A 14,457-nucleotide genomic window follows, 5' to 3' on the forward strand; every position below is an offset into this window, starting at 1 on the left:
ATTGCTGTTTCCCAGAGCTCCATTATCAGTCTCCTCCTTTGTCTTTCCCATTTTCTTTGTTTCTTCAAACTCTACTTTTCCTCCTGGTGCCCCCTCTCTACTCACTACAATTTTTTGTTAAACTAACTCTCTCACTCCTTTTTTCCACCGACTTGTCTTCACTTGTAATCAATTCATTTTCATGTTCAATATCCTGAAATTGAGAGGAAATGTGACAAAAAGGAAAGGAAGCGAGTTTAGAGAGGGTATTGGAAAGAAGAAAGGAATCTGAAGTGGGTGAAGATGGCAAGATATTCTGAATAACAAGCTGCTTAGTGAAGGGTTTTCCCTCATTAACGTGAAGAGAGAGGACAGACTGAAAAGGAAGCATCTTTTTTATGTTCGGCTTTGAGTCACATTGTTCAGATTCTGGATCAGTTGAGGGATGTTTTCAGCAGTGTGAAAACGAGGAGTAGAGGAGAAGAGAATTGATGAATGATGTAGGCTATAAAAATAGAAAGCCAAGGGGAGAAGGGGGGAAGTAAGCAAAAAGAAAAGAAGTCGTTTGTCTCAGTTTAGAGAAGCCAGATTGGCTGTGAATACAAATGTTGTCATTGGCTCGCCAGATCCTTACGTAACGTTACAGTCTGGGAGAAATTAATTGTTGGAATAAGACTTAGAAGATTTCAGCTTAACTGTGTGTGTGTGTGTGTGTGTGTGTGCGTGTGTGTGTGTGTGTGTGTGTGTGTGTGTGAGATAGAGAGAGAGGGCCAGAAAGTCTGAGTACCCTCCAACAAACTATTCATTTTAGTTTGTGTAGCTATCCTAAAACACAACTGCAGATGTGTGTCTTCTCAGCACCACATGTAATATTCAGTGTTACTGTCAATGAGATGCTGCCTGTCAATCTGGAGGCTGAAGACACAAATACTGGATAGACTCCAGAGGAGCTGCCCTAGAGGAAAGCAAACTACCATCCCTCTGCTGACTGTCCTCCTCTCCCCTTCTTTCCCCCCACTCTGTCTTTGTTTCCTCGTCATCTTCCCACATCTTGCTTCGTCCTCAATCTCTCTTTTGTTCCTGGACATGCCTTTATCGCCCTTCTTCTTTTCTTATTCTTCTCTTCCCTTTGCTTTAATGCATGTCTTCATGTCCCTGTCTTCTTCACAGCTCGGGTACGGATACATTTGTGTTGAAGACTTTGAGAGATTTAACTTTTCAGATTCAGAATCAACATTAATGGCCAGTAAAAAGAGGAAGTTTAACTCAGGTAATTGTTGCTCTTAAAGTACATGCACAGAAATTGGCATACTGCAGCAGTCCTGTCTGTCTGTTGCAGTCTATTCCTGTCCTGTTTGGTGGCTGACCCAAACCACACAGTGATGGATGTGCAGAGAATAGACTGGATAATTAAAGTGTAGAACAAGATCAGCAGCTCCTGAGGCAAGCTGAGCTTCCTGAGCTGGCACAGGAAGTACATCCTCTGCTGGGCCTTTCTCCTGATGGCGTCTATGTTGGAAGTCCTTTGAGGTTCTGGGAGATGGTGGATCCCAGAGTCCTGAAGGCTTTCATGGCAGACACAGTGATGTCTTTTACTAATTTTGTATTTCTAATCCATCGAAACATGTTACGTTCAATGTTTTAGACTGTTAAAGCCTCACCTTTAAATGTCTGAACAGCGTCAAGAAGGGACCTCTAAATAACCAAAAGGTCTGTTAGGATTCTGGATATGATAAAGGAATGCAAACTTGTTTATTTATAATCCTGAGATAGCAAAAATGCCAGTTTAAGGGTTAAAAGACTACGATCTGTTGAAGGGCCTCTTAACCGCAAACATCAACCCTTTCACTGTTTGTGTAAATGATTTCAGTTTGACTGCCACAGTAATACCGGCTTCGTATATACTCACATCATTCACTCAGTTGAGGATAGCAACCATTACCTCACCTTGGGGGTTTGAGTGCTGGTCAGGCTAATAGCATGTAACGTAGCAAACTACTGATCCATCATATGTGTCCATATAAAACATGCATTCTGATAATTTGGGTTAGGCCAACTAATTAAGGTTGTTATAAAGTATGGTAATTAATTCTATGAAGAGGACCGCATTGGTTGACTTCACACAGTGCGCAAAGATATTTATTTTCCTACTAACGAGGACAACGTTTCTAGTGAGAACAGGCTCATCAGAAGTACTTCTTCCCTCTGGTTGTGTGCTTTGCCTTGTTGAAGCAAAACTGCCTCTACTGGTCCTACTCAGCATTCCTCACTTCTGCAGAGGCCGAACAATAAAGTAATCTGATGCTCTGTTCTGCCATCTGCTCACGAAGCCCATGTATCAGCTTTACGTGATGCTGATCAGATCCCAGACCAGTGCTTGGCTATAAGTAGGATGTAGCCTAAGGAGGAGAGCAGAGACTTGGTGCAGAGGATGGAACTAGAGGAGGACGAGGAGAGGGAAATGAATTAGAGACTATGGGGAAAAGACGTGAGAGGGAATTTGGCAAGGTCCCAGACCCATGAATAAAATGCATTGAGTATGCAGTAAATTTTTAAGGCTGTTTAGTTTCCACCGAGAGGCTGGATTTGCATCCTCATCCCGATTATGACATCTTCAGTCAGCACTACAGGCATGGCTTTGCCTATTTTTATTTTAATGCAAGTATTTGTGGAAAGCGCACACACACACACATACACACACGTTCAGTGAAGGTTAGAATTTTGCTGAGAGAAGCTAATCGCGCTGAGGCCATTCCAACTCTGCTTCCCCTGTGTATCATGTCTGTTCCTTCTCTACCTTTTACTGTCAAGAACTCCTCTGCTATCGGATGAGATCTCAGGCCCATCACTTTTAACTGGAGAAGGAACACTATTTAACCGACCTGCTGCTGGAGACCTAGGAGACAGAATGGTGAACGTGAAGAGGTCATCACAGAAGTGAACCTGTCCTCAACGTAAAATGGAAACATTGGTTATTTGTGCATTCAGCTTTAACAACCCACTTTTGACAAAGTGACGTTTTGCTGCTGTGCAAATAATGGGTACATTTACGCGCTTGGTAGTATCTCTGTTTTGAGTCATGTTATGGTCCTTCTCCTGCTCTGGGGAGACTGTGTGAACACTGCAGCCTAGTTTAACTTGATCATACAGCTGATAAACAGCAACGTCTAATGGAACTACTCACTGGGACATGAAGATGTTTTAACACAGACATGCACTTAATTACGCATAATTAAAATGGTGCCTCTGCTAAATATACTGCATCATGTACAGCTTCATAATAAAGGAATCCCATTTTCACTGACAGCTGTTGTGCTACATTTTTAAATGATTTTAATTAAGCCCTAAAAAAACGTAATTAAGCGCTTCAATTGTTGTTTGCCAACAAGCTCCTGCTGAGTGTTCGCAACTTTAAATGCACACGGTGAAAGACTTCCCTCAATGTGAAGCTCACTGCTGGAACTTCCAGCACCACCTCCAGCAAAGATGATATGACAATAACAACACAGTTTTTATCTCCTGTAACAATTTGAATGACGTTGGGGCAATATTGCAGCCAGCTCAAGAGACAGTTTTGACATGAATGCATTGATATTAATGGATGTCTTGGGCAAGAAAAGGTCATCCCTGAGACTTATATTGAATGAGCAACCGCAAAACGTAAAGCTGGGCAAATCATTAGGCAAAGATTCCATATTAACCTTTCAGTATGTTGCAATTCAAGTGGTCTGGGAGAAAACCAGACTCCTCTCGGTTGTGTTGTCAGGCTTTAGAAAATATAGCGTGTGACAGGAGTCTTTGGCCAATCACAGTTTATTTCTAAATAAACTGCCTCCCCCAGCTTTAAGTAACACCAGCTAGTAAAAAAACAGTGCAAGCACACCTCAAGCAGCAGCACCTCAGCTGCAGTCCTCTGCAGGACACAGTCAATGCTGTTATCTAATGATAACACATGAAACACTTTCTCTTTACACACAACATATTTGGAGCTGCAGGTCAAAATGAACTCAGCAGAAAACACCAGTATGTCACTAGTGTCCAGATGGAACAACGGACCAGAAGAAATTTATTGAAAAAAGGAAGATGTAATCATTTCTAAAATTCACAACAAGTTTTTATCAAAAAACATATTCTGCTTAAATTCATATTTGTCAGCGTTTAGTCTTTCAGAAACATTTTTACAGCAGAACAATGTTTGGCAATTTGCCAAATCCCCCATTGAAATAGCAATGTGCCCGTTTTTTTTTTAAAGGGAATGGGGGGTAAGATTGGTATATTTCATGTTATACCGAACACACCTATGAATATTTAAGAGACTAAAAACAACCCTTTCACCACACTTTTACCACAAGATTATATGCTGTCTAACTAAGTAGAGTGGCACACACACGCTCTTTAGACTGTGCACTATAGTTCATTTAAATAGGGCCCGAAACTGAAGTAGTCAGTTACTGCTATTCTGCCAAGCTTCTAAGCTTCAGTTGAGATTTTTTCAATGCCATTATTATATTATACCATTATTATGGTACAACAAACAAAGCAAGATTCCTCCCGTATTTCATTTTTTAAGTAGCAGCTGCATACTGGTTTGTAAGGGATGAACATACAACACCCTTAATCCTATATACCCTCATTCAGATAAGGAATACCTCCACAAAAAACTTTAACCCTCTCCACAACATTTTAGCAGAATATAAAAGGCACTAAATTCCCATTACTTTTTTTCCTCTTTTTGCACAACTCCCCCACCTCTCTCTCTCGCCTCCCCTCTCGCCCCGCTGCTCTCTTTATGCTGTGCCTCAACTCTAAGCCTGTACTATTTGCCCTCGATGTGTTTCAAATTACATGCCACATCAAATAAGGCTATCTCATAATGCTGCGAGCGTGAGTGTGTGTATGTGCGTGTCCTTTAGTATTCTACCGCCTTCAGAATCTGATTCCTATTAAATGAATCTCTAGAGTTGAGCTCAGTATTCAGAATGAGTAACACAGGATTGTAATAGATCTGATAGACAAAGCATACTTTGCCATTATCACTGACCTTTCTTTCTTTCTCTCCTCTCTCCCTTCTATTCCTCTGCCTCTCTCCTCTGCAATCATTTAAAGGAAGCGGAGGTAAGTAAATCCATTGTGTTTGTGATTTGATAGTACCATTTTAAACCATTCTGCAGCACCTTCCTGGAGGCCACGTTGTAGTGTTCGGCTGGCACTTGCTTTCAGACATTGTTGCAGAGCTGGAGAGGTGTTGCTGATTTAAATGCACAGCAGGTTGGGTGGCTGGTCAGCCATAACGTGGTATAGTTCAGCATATTAAAATGTTGCTGTAGAGGTTTGGTAGGTCTCATAGCTTCAAGCAAACATAGCAAAAAGTATGCAGATACCTGACCATGACACCCATATTGATTGTTGGTCATCCTTTTTTTTTAAAAGTGCATTAATATGCTCAATTTTCCTTCTAAGGTGTTCCACAAAATCTTGAAGGATTTTGACCACACAGTCTATATAAGACTCCTGTCTTGATACCTTGAGTCATCTGACATGTTGTAACGTTACTTATTCCATTTTCTTTTTAGGACCATCAATTCAGTATCTTTGCCTCTTTGCACATACAGACCTGATATGTCGGAATGTGAATTACCTTGAAGCATATAAAAGATAAAAAGCATTGCCTGAGCAGAACAGTGGCTCTAATATGTATTGACTAGAGGGTCCTTATATAGATATTTTTCTTTCTGCAGCTTCAAACTGCAATCTTTTTTTTGCTGTAGCTGACAATGGAGTTGGAGGAATTTTCCTTATTTCATTGAATGTTTTATATTGTAGGACGACATGCATTTCTTTCTCAGCCTCACCTGTCAAACAGTGACCACATATTCCGTTTTCCGTCTTCCTATCTTGATTGCCAGTTTGTAGCCACTGAGCCTCTACTCAGTACCTGTCTCTGGTTTCTAGTTCTGACTGTAGATATTAATTCAATGATACTTTAGCTTTTTTCTTTCTTATTTCCAGTGTTATAATTTGCTTTACTCTGATTGGTGTTTGGAGAGCTCACTCTCTTAAAGTATTAATAAGAGATAGAGATCCTGCTTTCCAACCTGGCAGGTTTTCTCTGCCCCGGTCACTGTCACACTGACACAGGCTCACTCCCTGCTGACACACATATGCCTTCTTGCTCTGGGCACTACTTAAGATGCAGACACCGCCGCTGTGTGTGGGCGTGTGGTGTGTGGGCGTGTGGTGTGTGGGCGTGTGGTGTGTGTGTGTGTGTGCGTTTCAAAGAAAGCACTTTAGACTACGTTCAGTGCAAACCTAATTCTGTAGCGTTTTATCCCCCCTCTTTTTAGCATTTATAAGCGGTATATAATCATTTTTGTAAACGGTTTATAACACAGGATAATGTGTTTGTAAGCAGATATATGTGTTTATTATGACAATATAGTAAAACTGTTCCTAAGTATCTTCATAGCAGAAGCTGTAGTTGTTGAAAATACAGTACATTGAAAAATCCTTAAAATGTCCTTATATGCTTACAACTACATGCCAGTGTTTTATGAACCTGTCTTAATGCTTCCAAATGCAAATGTCTCACAAATGGCGCACACAGTGAAGGTTCAGTCAGGACTATGAAGTCATTCCACTCCACAGATCAGCTGATCATCAGCGGCTCTTCCTGAGCATCAACCTGTTCACATAACAGAGGGGTCTATTGAAATGCACAACTGCTTTTGCTGTTGCTTCTCTCACCACTGCAGTGCAAAGTGAAAACACACCACCTAGACACCTGCATTTGTCTGTGTCAAACAAATGTTGATTCAGAGACTATTAACCAATCTTTCCTACACCTATATGTGATATGCATGTGACACTAAATAACAATGTTTAATTCTGTGACTCTTTTCATAACGGGCCATTTCATTGTTACTCCCAATAAAAGATGTCTGGCTGGGAAGGAAATCCAGTCTGAATAGAGCCATTGAATCAAAGTGTATTTGGCTTAACGAATACAAACCTCTTCTCAACTGAGCTTAGCTGAGACAAGCCAATTATTTTCAGTTTAATAATTCCAATTGAAGAGGCTTTATCCGTGACTGTAGTCTACTCTGAACAATAAGACAATGTGCACTTATTTAAGTATGATTTGAGAACACCCCTGCAGCTAAAAAAACAACACTACCTCCTCGAAATCCTTCCTTGCCTCTTGTCATTTTTTCTTATTAACAACAACACTTTATTCTGAACTGTTGTTTTAGAGCCGAAGTCCATTTCGACCTTGACATTAAATGTCTTTGACCTAGTTTAACCCATAATTTACTAGAGCGTGTAACATTCTTTACTCCCCAGTGTGTCTCCTGCGGGTTTCTCTGTATATTTGTGTACTATTTTTAAACATACAAACAAGCCTCCTCCTCTTCTTTATTGCATTCATTCATTTTTACACAACACAAGTATAAAAGAACAAATGGAGAGAATAATGAGGACAGGATTTCTCAGTAGTTTGGTTTAGTATTTGGGCTGTTCGCCCTCTGGTCTGCAAAATAATTCAATGATATTCTCGACACAGAGTTGTTTTTTCATAACCCAGTTGCTTGTGTTGTGTTTCCACTCAGGATGACTACTTCAAAAGCTGGGCTCCTGCCAAGTCTATGGACCAAGGTGAGCCCTGCTGTTTGTGTGTGATATCATGTTTATATTAATGAGTATGGGGCCGAGGGTGGATCTCAAACATCAATACTTTCACTTCTGACAAATTGTGTCTGTAGTTAACATTAAATGCTTCATCAGCTACTTGTTTTTTTTGTGATTAGTACATTGTGATCTAAAAGAGGAAATCTGACAAATTGTCTGGCAATCTAAACAACACGAGACACTGATGCAAGAAGAGGTTTGACATTAATTTGTTAAATTACTAAAAAAATACCGACAGAAGTATCATCTTGATGACAAAATGCAGGTTTGATGTGTCGGTAGGAATCTTCATTTGGTCTCTTCCTGTAATGCACTTATCACCACCGTAGTCAAGAGGGTCATTTTCTTGAGCAAGAAAAGATTATTCCACAAACGGAGGCTAATGTGTTCAATACCAGGAATGGCTAATCTTTCACATTTTCGGTTTCTTTCAAGTTAATTGAAGCAGCCTTTAAAAGCAATGTGCCACAACTGAAGACACTTCACATATCTCATATCATATGCGGCTCATTCACTCCCATTCAGTTGCAAATAATGTGAAATGACTTTGAAGACTTTTAATTCAGATAGAGATGATCCATCTTTGTTAACTTCATACATCATACATTGTAATAAGATGGAAAATAATTTTGGACTTTATATACATGTTGAAATTGCAGCCATCTGCTTTAAAGGTATAAATCATATGTAGCTAGTATAATAAATACAACAAAAAGCATATGCATCAATGGTTAAAACGGTTTCTCATTAGATGATAGAAGTAGTGCAAAACCACCTGCTGTACAGCGGTTTAAAACTAAATTAATCTGTAGATTTTCAGAATATATTGAAGGAATCTTTGCGCCCGTGTTAATATAATACAACTTGAATGTAAGGTATACTTATTTTATGTCAACTTTACATCAATCATCCTTCACTTGGATGTGTGGGCGCGTTGTATCCGTCTCGTGGAAACATAAACCTGTGCATCCTCAAATAAAGTAAATCATCACATTGTAGGGTGAAGACTTGGAGTCAATGTTAAGTCTCCAAAAGTCATTAAAACACGACTGTGTATACAGTCTGCGTGTGTGTGTGTGTGTGTGTGTGTGTGTGTGTGTGTGTGTGTGTGTGTGTGTGTGTTTGTTCCAAGGCTAAATGCTGCTACTTTACACAGTTTCATACTGCTTATGGACCTACCATAGCAACAACGCCAAGTCCACTTATCAATCACACTCAAGTGTGTAATGCTCTTAGACCCCAGTAACTCTTGACTAAACTCAATTATTGCAAAACACTCTCTTACTCTCGCTCACACTCTCACTGTGTCATACACACACACACACACACACACACACACACACACACACACACACACACACACACACGCACACATTGATTGCATTGCAGCTCTCTGAACAGCACAACAGACTTTAAATCTTTCTACCACAGAGTTTGCTCTGTTCGATGCTGGCTTATTTTTTGCATATCTAGCACAGAAACTGTAACTCTTTAGGGAGAGACTTGCTGAGCAGGTTTATCTGGGCCAGCTCCTCGTGGAAACTGAGCCTAATGAGAAGAGCCTTGCCTCAGTGCATCATATTCTAGTGTCTGAGAGAGAACTGAAGACACAAAGTAAACAGAACTTCATTCTCTCAACCGGGGATTAAATACATGAGATGTTATGGAGGAATCCTCTGTGCTAAAACCCAGTTGTAGCACATAGTGAGGCCTGATTTAGATGCTTGGACCATGATGGACTAACCGATAGAAAAGTGTTACTGTGAAACTAAACACTGTTCTCCAAACATGGACTTTGTGACGAGTTCGTCATTTTGACTGTCGCCATCTCGGTGTTTGACCATCGCCATCTAGTTTTCCTTTTATCCAGAAGTATCACAGCAGAGGGTGAACGATATGTTACAATTCATTTTCATAAAAACACACTGTGAAAGGGTTAAAGTTCAAAGACAAAAGCACAGACAAATTCTAGACCGGACAATGCCGTGGTAGCAACCTGTCAATCACAAGTATATCCCGCTTTATGGTCAATTTTACTCTAAATGGGACCATTATTTACTAAATGAACATCATGCCGTATTGAATGTTTTATGAGGTAATAAATCAAGTGAGAAGTAGAGTAATTTTCTCATAGACTTCTATACAGTCAGACTTGTTTTTGCAACCAGGGGAGTCGCCCCCTGATGGCCATTAGAAAGAATGCAAGTTTAAGGCACTTAAATTAGCTTCACTTTTCAGACCAGGACACGAAGTCTGAAACGTTTTATGTCCCTCTGTAGGGATATCTACGTGGTGAAGGAAAACTTCAGTCACATTTTGGGATTTATTCTTGTAACTCTGCACACAAGTAAAGGTGAGGTTAGAAGAGAACTAGCTAAATAATGTATAGCTGTTCCAAAAAGCTACACTTGAATGTGTGGTGAAAAACAATCAATGTCATTTTTGTAAACCATGAGCTGATCATTCCCTAATTTAATTAAATGGTTATTACTGTTACCATAGCAAACGAAGCTCCCCTTATATCTTACTAACCTTGGGGTTGTGAACTGAACTTGCCCTTTTGAAACTATTTTAGATATTTCACTATTTAATTTGGTGAGTACAATGTTACTCTGGCCAATAGAAGTATTGGCCAGAACTACAAAATATAAAATACCTGATGCAATTAATCCTATTTTTCCTTTAACTGTGGCAGGAGACGCTCACAGTAGAACTTATTTTATCAACTACATGGAAAATTCCTTTTTTATTCTCCCTGAAAGCCCTCTCCTTCTCTCCGCTGCCCACACGGTACACTCCAAGCGTGAGTCACTGCAACCCTCCGACAGGACATCGTGAGGTGACTTGTCCTCGTGAGAATATGGCATCTGTGCACTTCACTAGAGAGGCCTTCAGTGTAGTTGAAGAAAAGAGGAGCTTTGTCCCAATTAGACTCTTTATGGGAGTGCATAAAAAACATTTTCAATCTTTTTTCTTTTTTTTCTTGTTCTGCTGCAGCAATCCACTTCAGCTGCAATGTGGCTGCTCCCCTGCTGCAGAGCTGCCAACATCGCTATGCACAGAGCAGTTGCTCCCACAAACAGCACACCTGGGAGTAATGGACAGAAAAACAATTAGACAGTGAATAAATAATGGGAATCAATCTGTTCTGCTTTGGGAACATGCTGATTTCATGTGTCTGAATTGCCTCGAGTGGGCTCTATTTTCACCCAGCTGGTACTGCAGGCATCGCACTCACAAGTGTTAGCTTCACCTTATGACTCCAGCCAGTGTCAGCATCACACGCTTTTGAATATGAGTCATCCAATGTGCGGTACGATGCCTGGATCCCTGTCCTAAACAAAGCTACCATATTGACTTGTTTTGATTTCTGTGTTTGCAGCCAGATTACAAACATCATATTGAAATGACCAGTGTGACCACAGCACATACTGGTCCATACAGCAGAAATTATAGCGCCATCAGACACCACTTGCTGATCTCAGTTTGACTAATGAGTCACTGGTCGCCCTTGGAGACTAATCAGCAGCAAGGAGGTTGATGGGGGAGAATCCAGTCCCCTGATGAATCACTTGCCGATTAATGCTTCCCTCTGTAGTATCTAATGAATGGAATCCCTGGGATCACACATTACTTGTTGGTGAAACTGAACGGCAGGCGATCAAATCCACTAGTGGTAAATGTTTTCCAGAATTAATGAGGTCCAGCAGTTGATTTGTATCTCACTATGGAGCTGTGGTGAGCATGCATTTGAATCCATGCTAATCCTACAGAATCAGAAAAAAAATCAGAATCAGATGAGCCCAGTTGGCTGCTTTGCTTCTCTGAAGTGAACATGTATCCCCTCTCATCAGTATACTGATAATATCAAGGCGTCAAGATTGCACTGTTGATTTAGTTTCTCATATAGTCCTGCTTTCTGCAGCCGTCTGGTGACAGCGGGCCTGATTTCAAATAATTGTTTTCTGTCTTTTGTTTGTAGCTGGTATGATTTGCACAGACTGCACTTTTGTATGGATGGCTTTCCTGAGACTGAACAACGTGTAACAACAGTAGAGCCTTGTGTTACACAGGGTATGCATATTAGAAGCTGATGTCGTGGATTAAGGTACTTTGTTATGTGTATTTTGATCTGATGGAAGTTGTGTAACCTGCATTTAACAGTAGGTTTGATAATTGCCTTGGAATGGTAATGCTTGTTTTGTTTTAAGATACAAAAAAGCTGTTATTAGACACGTTTGTTTATCTTTTTCTGAACGTTTTTGCCCACTAAAAAGTTCCATCATCCACAATACAGCTGTAGAAGCTTTGTATGATGTGGGTGATACCAACGGAGTAGGATGTTTGGTAGTGATTTAAAATGGTATACTGCGAGTAGATAGACTTTCCCGCCAACATATTATGTAAATGAATTTTGTTTTGTGAACATGTATGGTGTAAATCAGTTGTCTCCATGTATCCATTGTTCATATGACACGGGATAATCAACATGGGAGCACATATTGAGCATAAGAAAACCCCACATGCAATTTTCTCGGAAGACTGAAGAAGTCACAAACTTGGCATCCCATGGAGGTGAAATGTGCTGACTGTTTTCTGTCAGGCAATTTACGAAACCGACTGACTCTAAATATATTCATGCAGTAATACAGTGCCTGCAACCCTGCTTTGTGTGTGTCTCAATCTCTGCAGTCACAGAGGTCTCTCTCTTCCTTCAGACTTTTCTTTAAACATTATCCTCACTTTCTTTAAATTCTCTCATCAGTTTTGTTCTTCATATTTCTCTCTCGGCACCACTTCACGCCTACGTGTTTTCTATTGTTTCTGAAGTATTGAGTTCATCGGAAGGAAATTACATAATGATGAACAATGGGGGACTGTGAATCAACATACCACAGTGACGTAAACACACACACACACACACACACACACACACACGCGCGCGCATATTGAAAAGCCTGTGAGAATCAGTTGTAGTCATTTTTAAACATATTTGATCAATATTTTATGAGGTTTGGTGATAATTATCACATCCCCCTGTGTAATTGAGCCCTGCAGGAAATTGTTAGTAAGAAGACTCTCCAACATGCTGTCACTTCCAGCTCCACTTTCACATTATTCATCTGTCAGAAAGTAAATGTTTTGACCATGTCACGCAACTTGGTAGGGATCCTCTCCACATATTCATCGGAGAGGTCACACAGCTGACAGGCTCCATGGTTGCCATCACTCAAGATCTCTGTGACTAAGATGGAAAGGTTAAATATTTAATTATAGTATGTTGTACCTTGCATTTGGCTGGATTAAGAAAATATGATGAAACCTTTGCTTGGATTTCATTTTTGCTTTTCAAAATATCAAAATTTAAATTTTGGAACTGAATAGAGAATAATACAATAATTGTGAAGACAGTGATAAAACCTATATTTCAGTAACAATACTACAGCACTGGGAAGTTTACTTTGCCTGTATAGTATTTTTTAGCTGCATTACATTTATTGAATCAGTACTCCTTCTCCTTTGGTCAAAATGCACAGATGTGATATTAAAAGATAGGAAAAAAGTTCTTGAATTAAACCCAGTTGTATAAATTACACGTCGCACTGGGACAGCTAGGGAAGGTATTGTATTTAGAAACCTTTTTTGTTTTTATTTGCTGAAACTCTCTTCACACCCCGACAAAAAACAGAAAATAGAAAAACAGAAAATAATCCAGTGGCTGCAATCATCATTTCCTTCTGTCCGAATGTGTGGCTTTAGAGGAGGGCCTGAAAGGACCGGCTGGCAGTGTTGGCGTCTTAGAGACTTGCATCGTGAGCTGCTCGCTACTTTTATTAGAAGAGAGTTGTCAACCCTGGTCTGGGTTTCTCAGTTGGATAATTATTCAACATAGCATACTCTTACTGGTTTCTCAAATGTTGCCGACCCCAGCTTTAAATGTGACATCACTTCTTGTCCTCATTATGCACAAGGACAGACTGTAGAGTCCTTGGCCACGTTAACTTGTTTCCATGGTGACAGCTCATTGACCTATCACCTGCCAGTCATGGATGGTGAACCCGTTCGGCCTCCGTACATGATGTGCTTACTGCTCTGTGGCTCTGTAAGGAGGTAGGTGTGTGTGGGTGACACTGGCCCGTGTCCCAGGCAGCCAGGCTCTCGCCCTGTGGGTGGATTAAAGAGACATATGCTCCTCGGATCAGGGCTTCGTGTTCGTACTGAACCAATTCAATGCCCAAAGCAGACCCAGGACCAAGAGGAGGGCTGCTCTCTTCCAAGTCAAGTAGTCTCCGACTGACGGGAAGGACGAAGTGAAAATACTCTTGTTTTTGTTTCTGCCATCTTGGATGTAAGCCAATAAACAAACTGGCAAAACATGCACTTATGCTTATATAGTAAAAAAACAACAACAACAAAAAAAACAGGGTTGAGTATTGAGTTGGGTTGAGGGTTTTTATAATTTGCTTTATCACAAATTTTGAAGAATAAAAAAATTAGGGTCCACTTACTTGCTTTTCCTGAACCTTTCAAAGGGAAAGGTTGTTACTAGCTTTAATGGCATCTGTAATAATTTTGAGATGAAGACCTTCAAGATTAACTTGTTAAACTACGATTTATAAATTCAGGTAAGAGTTGGGCCCATAAAAGCAGAACAATATAAGAGAGCTTCTCCTCTGTTTTTTGCTGTTGTTGTTTTTTTACATTTCAATAAACTGCTGGTGGAAAACCACAAGATAACTTGTTTTGATATTTATTTCAAGATCTTAAAATTACTTTCACTGTTGAGGCAAA

The 14,457-nt window shown here is 40.2% G+C and overlaps 1 protein-coding gene across 1 annotated transcript in view; it reads left to right on the forward strand.

Moving 5' to 3' along the window:
• spock1 (SPARC (osteonectin), cwcv and kazal like domains proteoglycan 1) overlaps positions 1–14,457 on the forward strand; it is a gene marked incomplete at its 5' end in the record, with an annotated part of 94,363 nt that overhangs the window by 42,502 nt on the left and 37,404 nt on the right. Inside the window, one exon of the mRNA XM_079228586.1 lies at positions 7,587–7,632. Coding sequence (XP_079084712.1) covers positions 7,587–7,632 — 46 coding nt within the window. The remainder of the gene's footprint in view (positions 1–7,586; positions 7,633–14,457) is intronic.

The sequence above is a fragment of the Taurulus bubalis genome, assembly GCF_910589615.1.
Source record: "Taurulus bubalis genome assembly, chromosome: 13".
NCBI lineage: Eukaryota > Metazoa > Chordata > Actinopteri > Perciformes > Cottidae > Taurulus > Taurulus bubalis.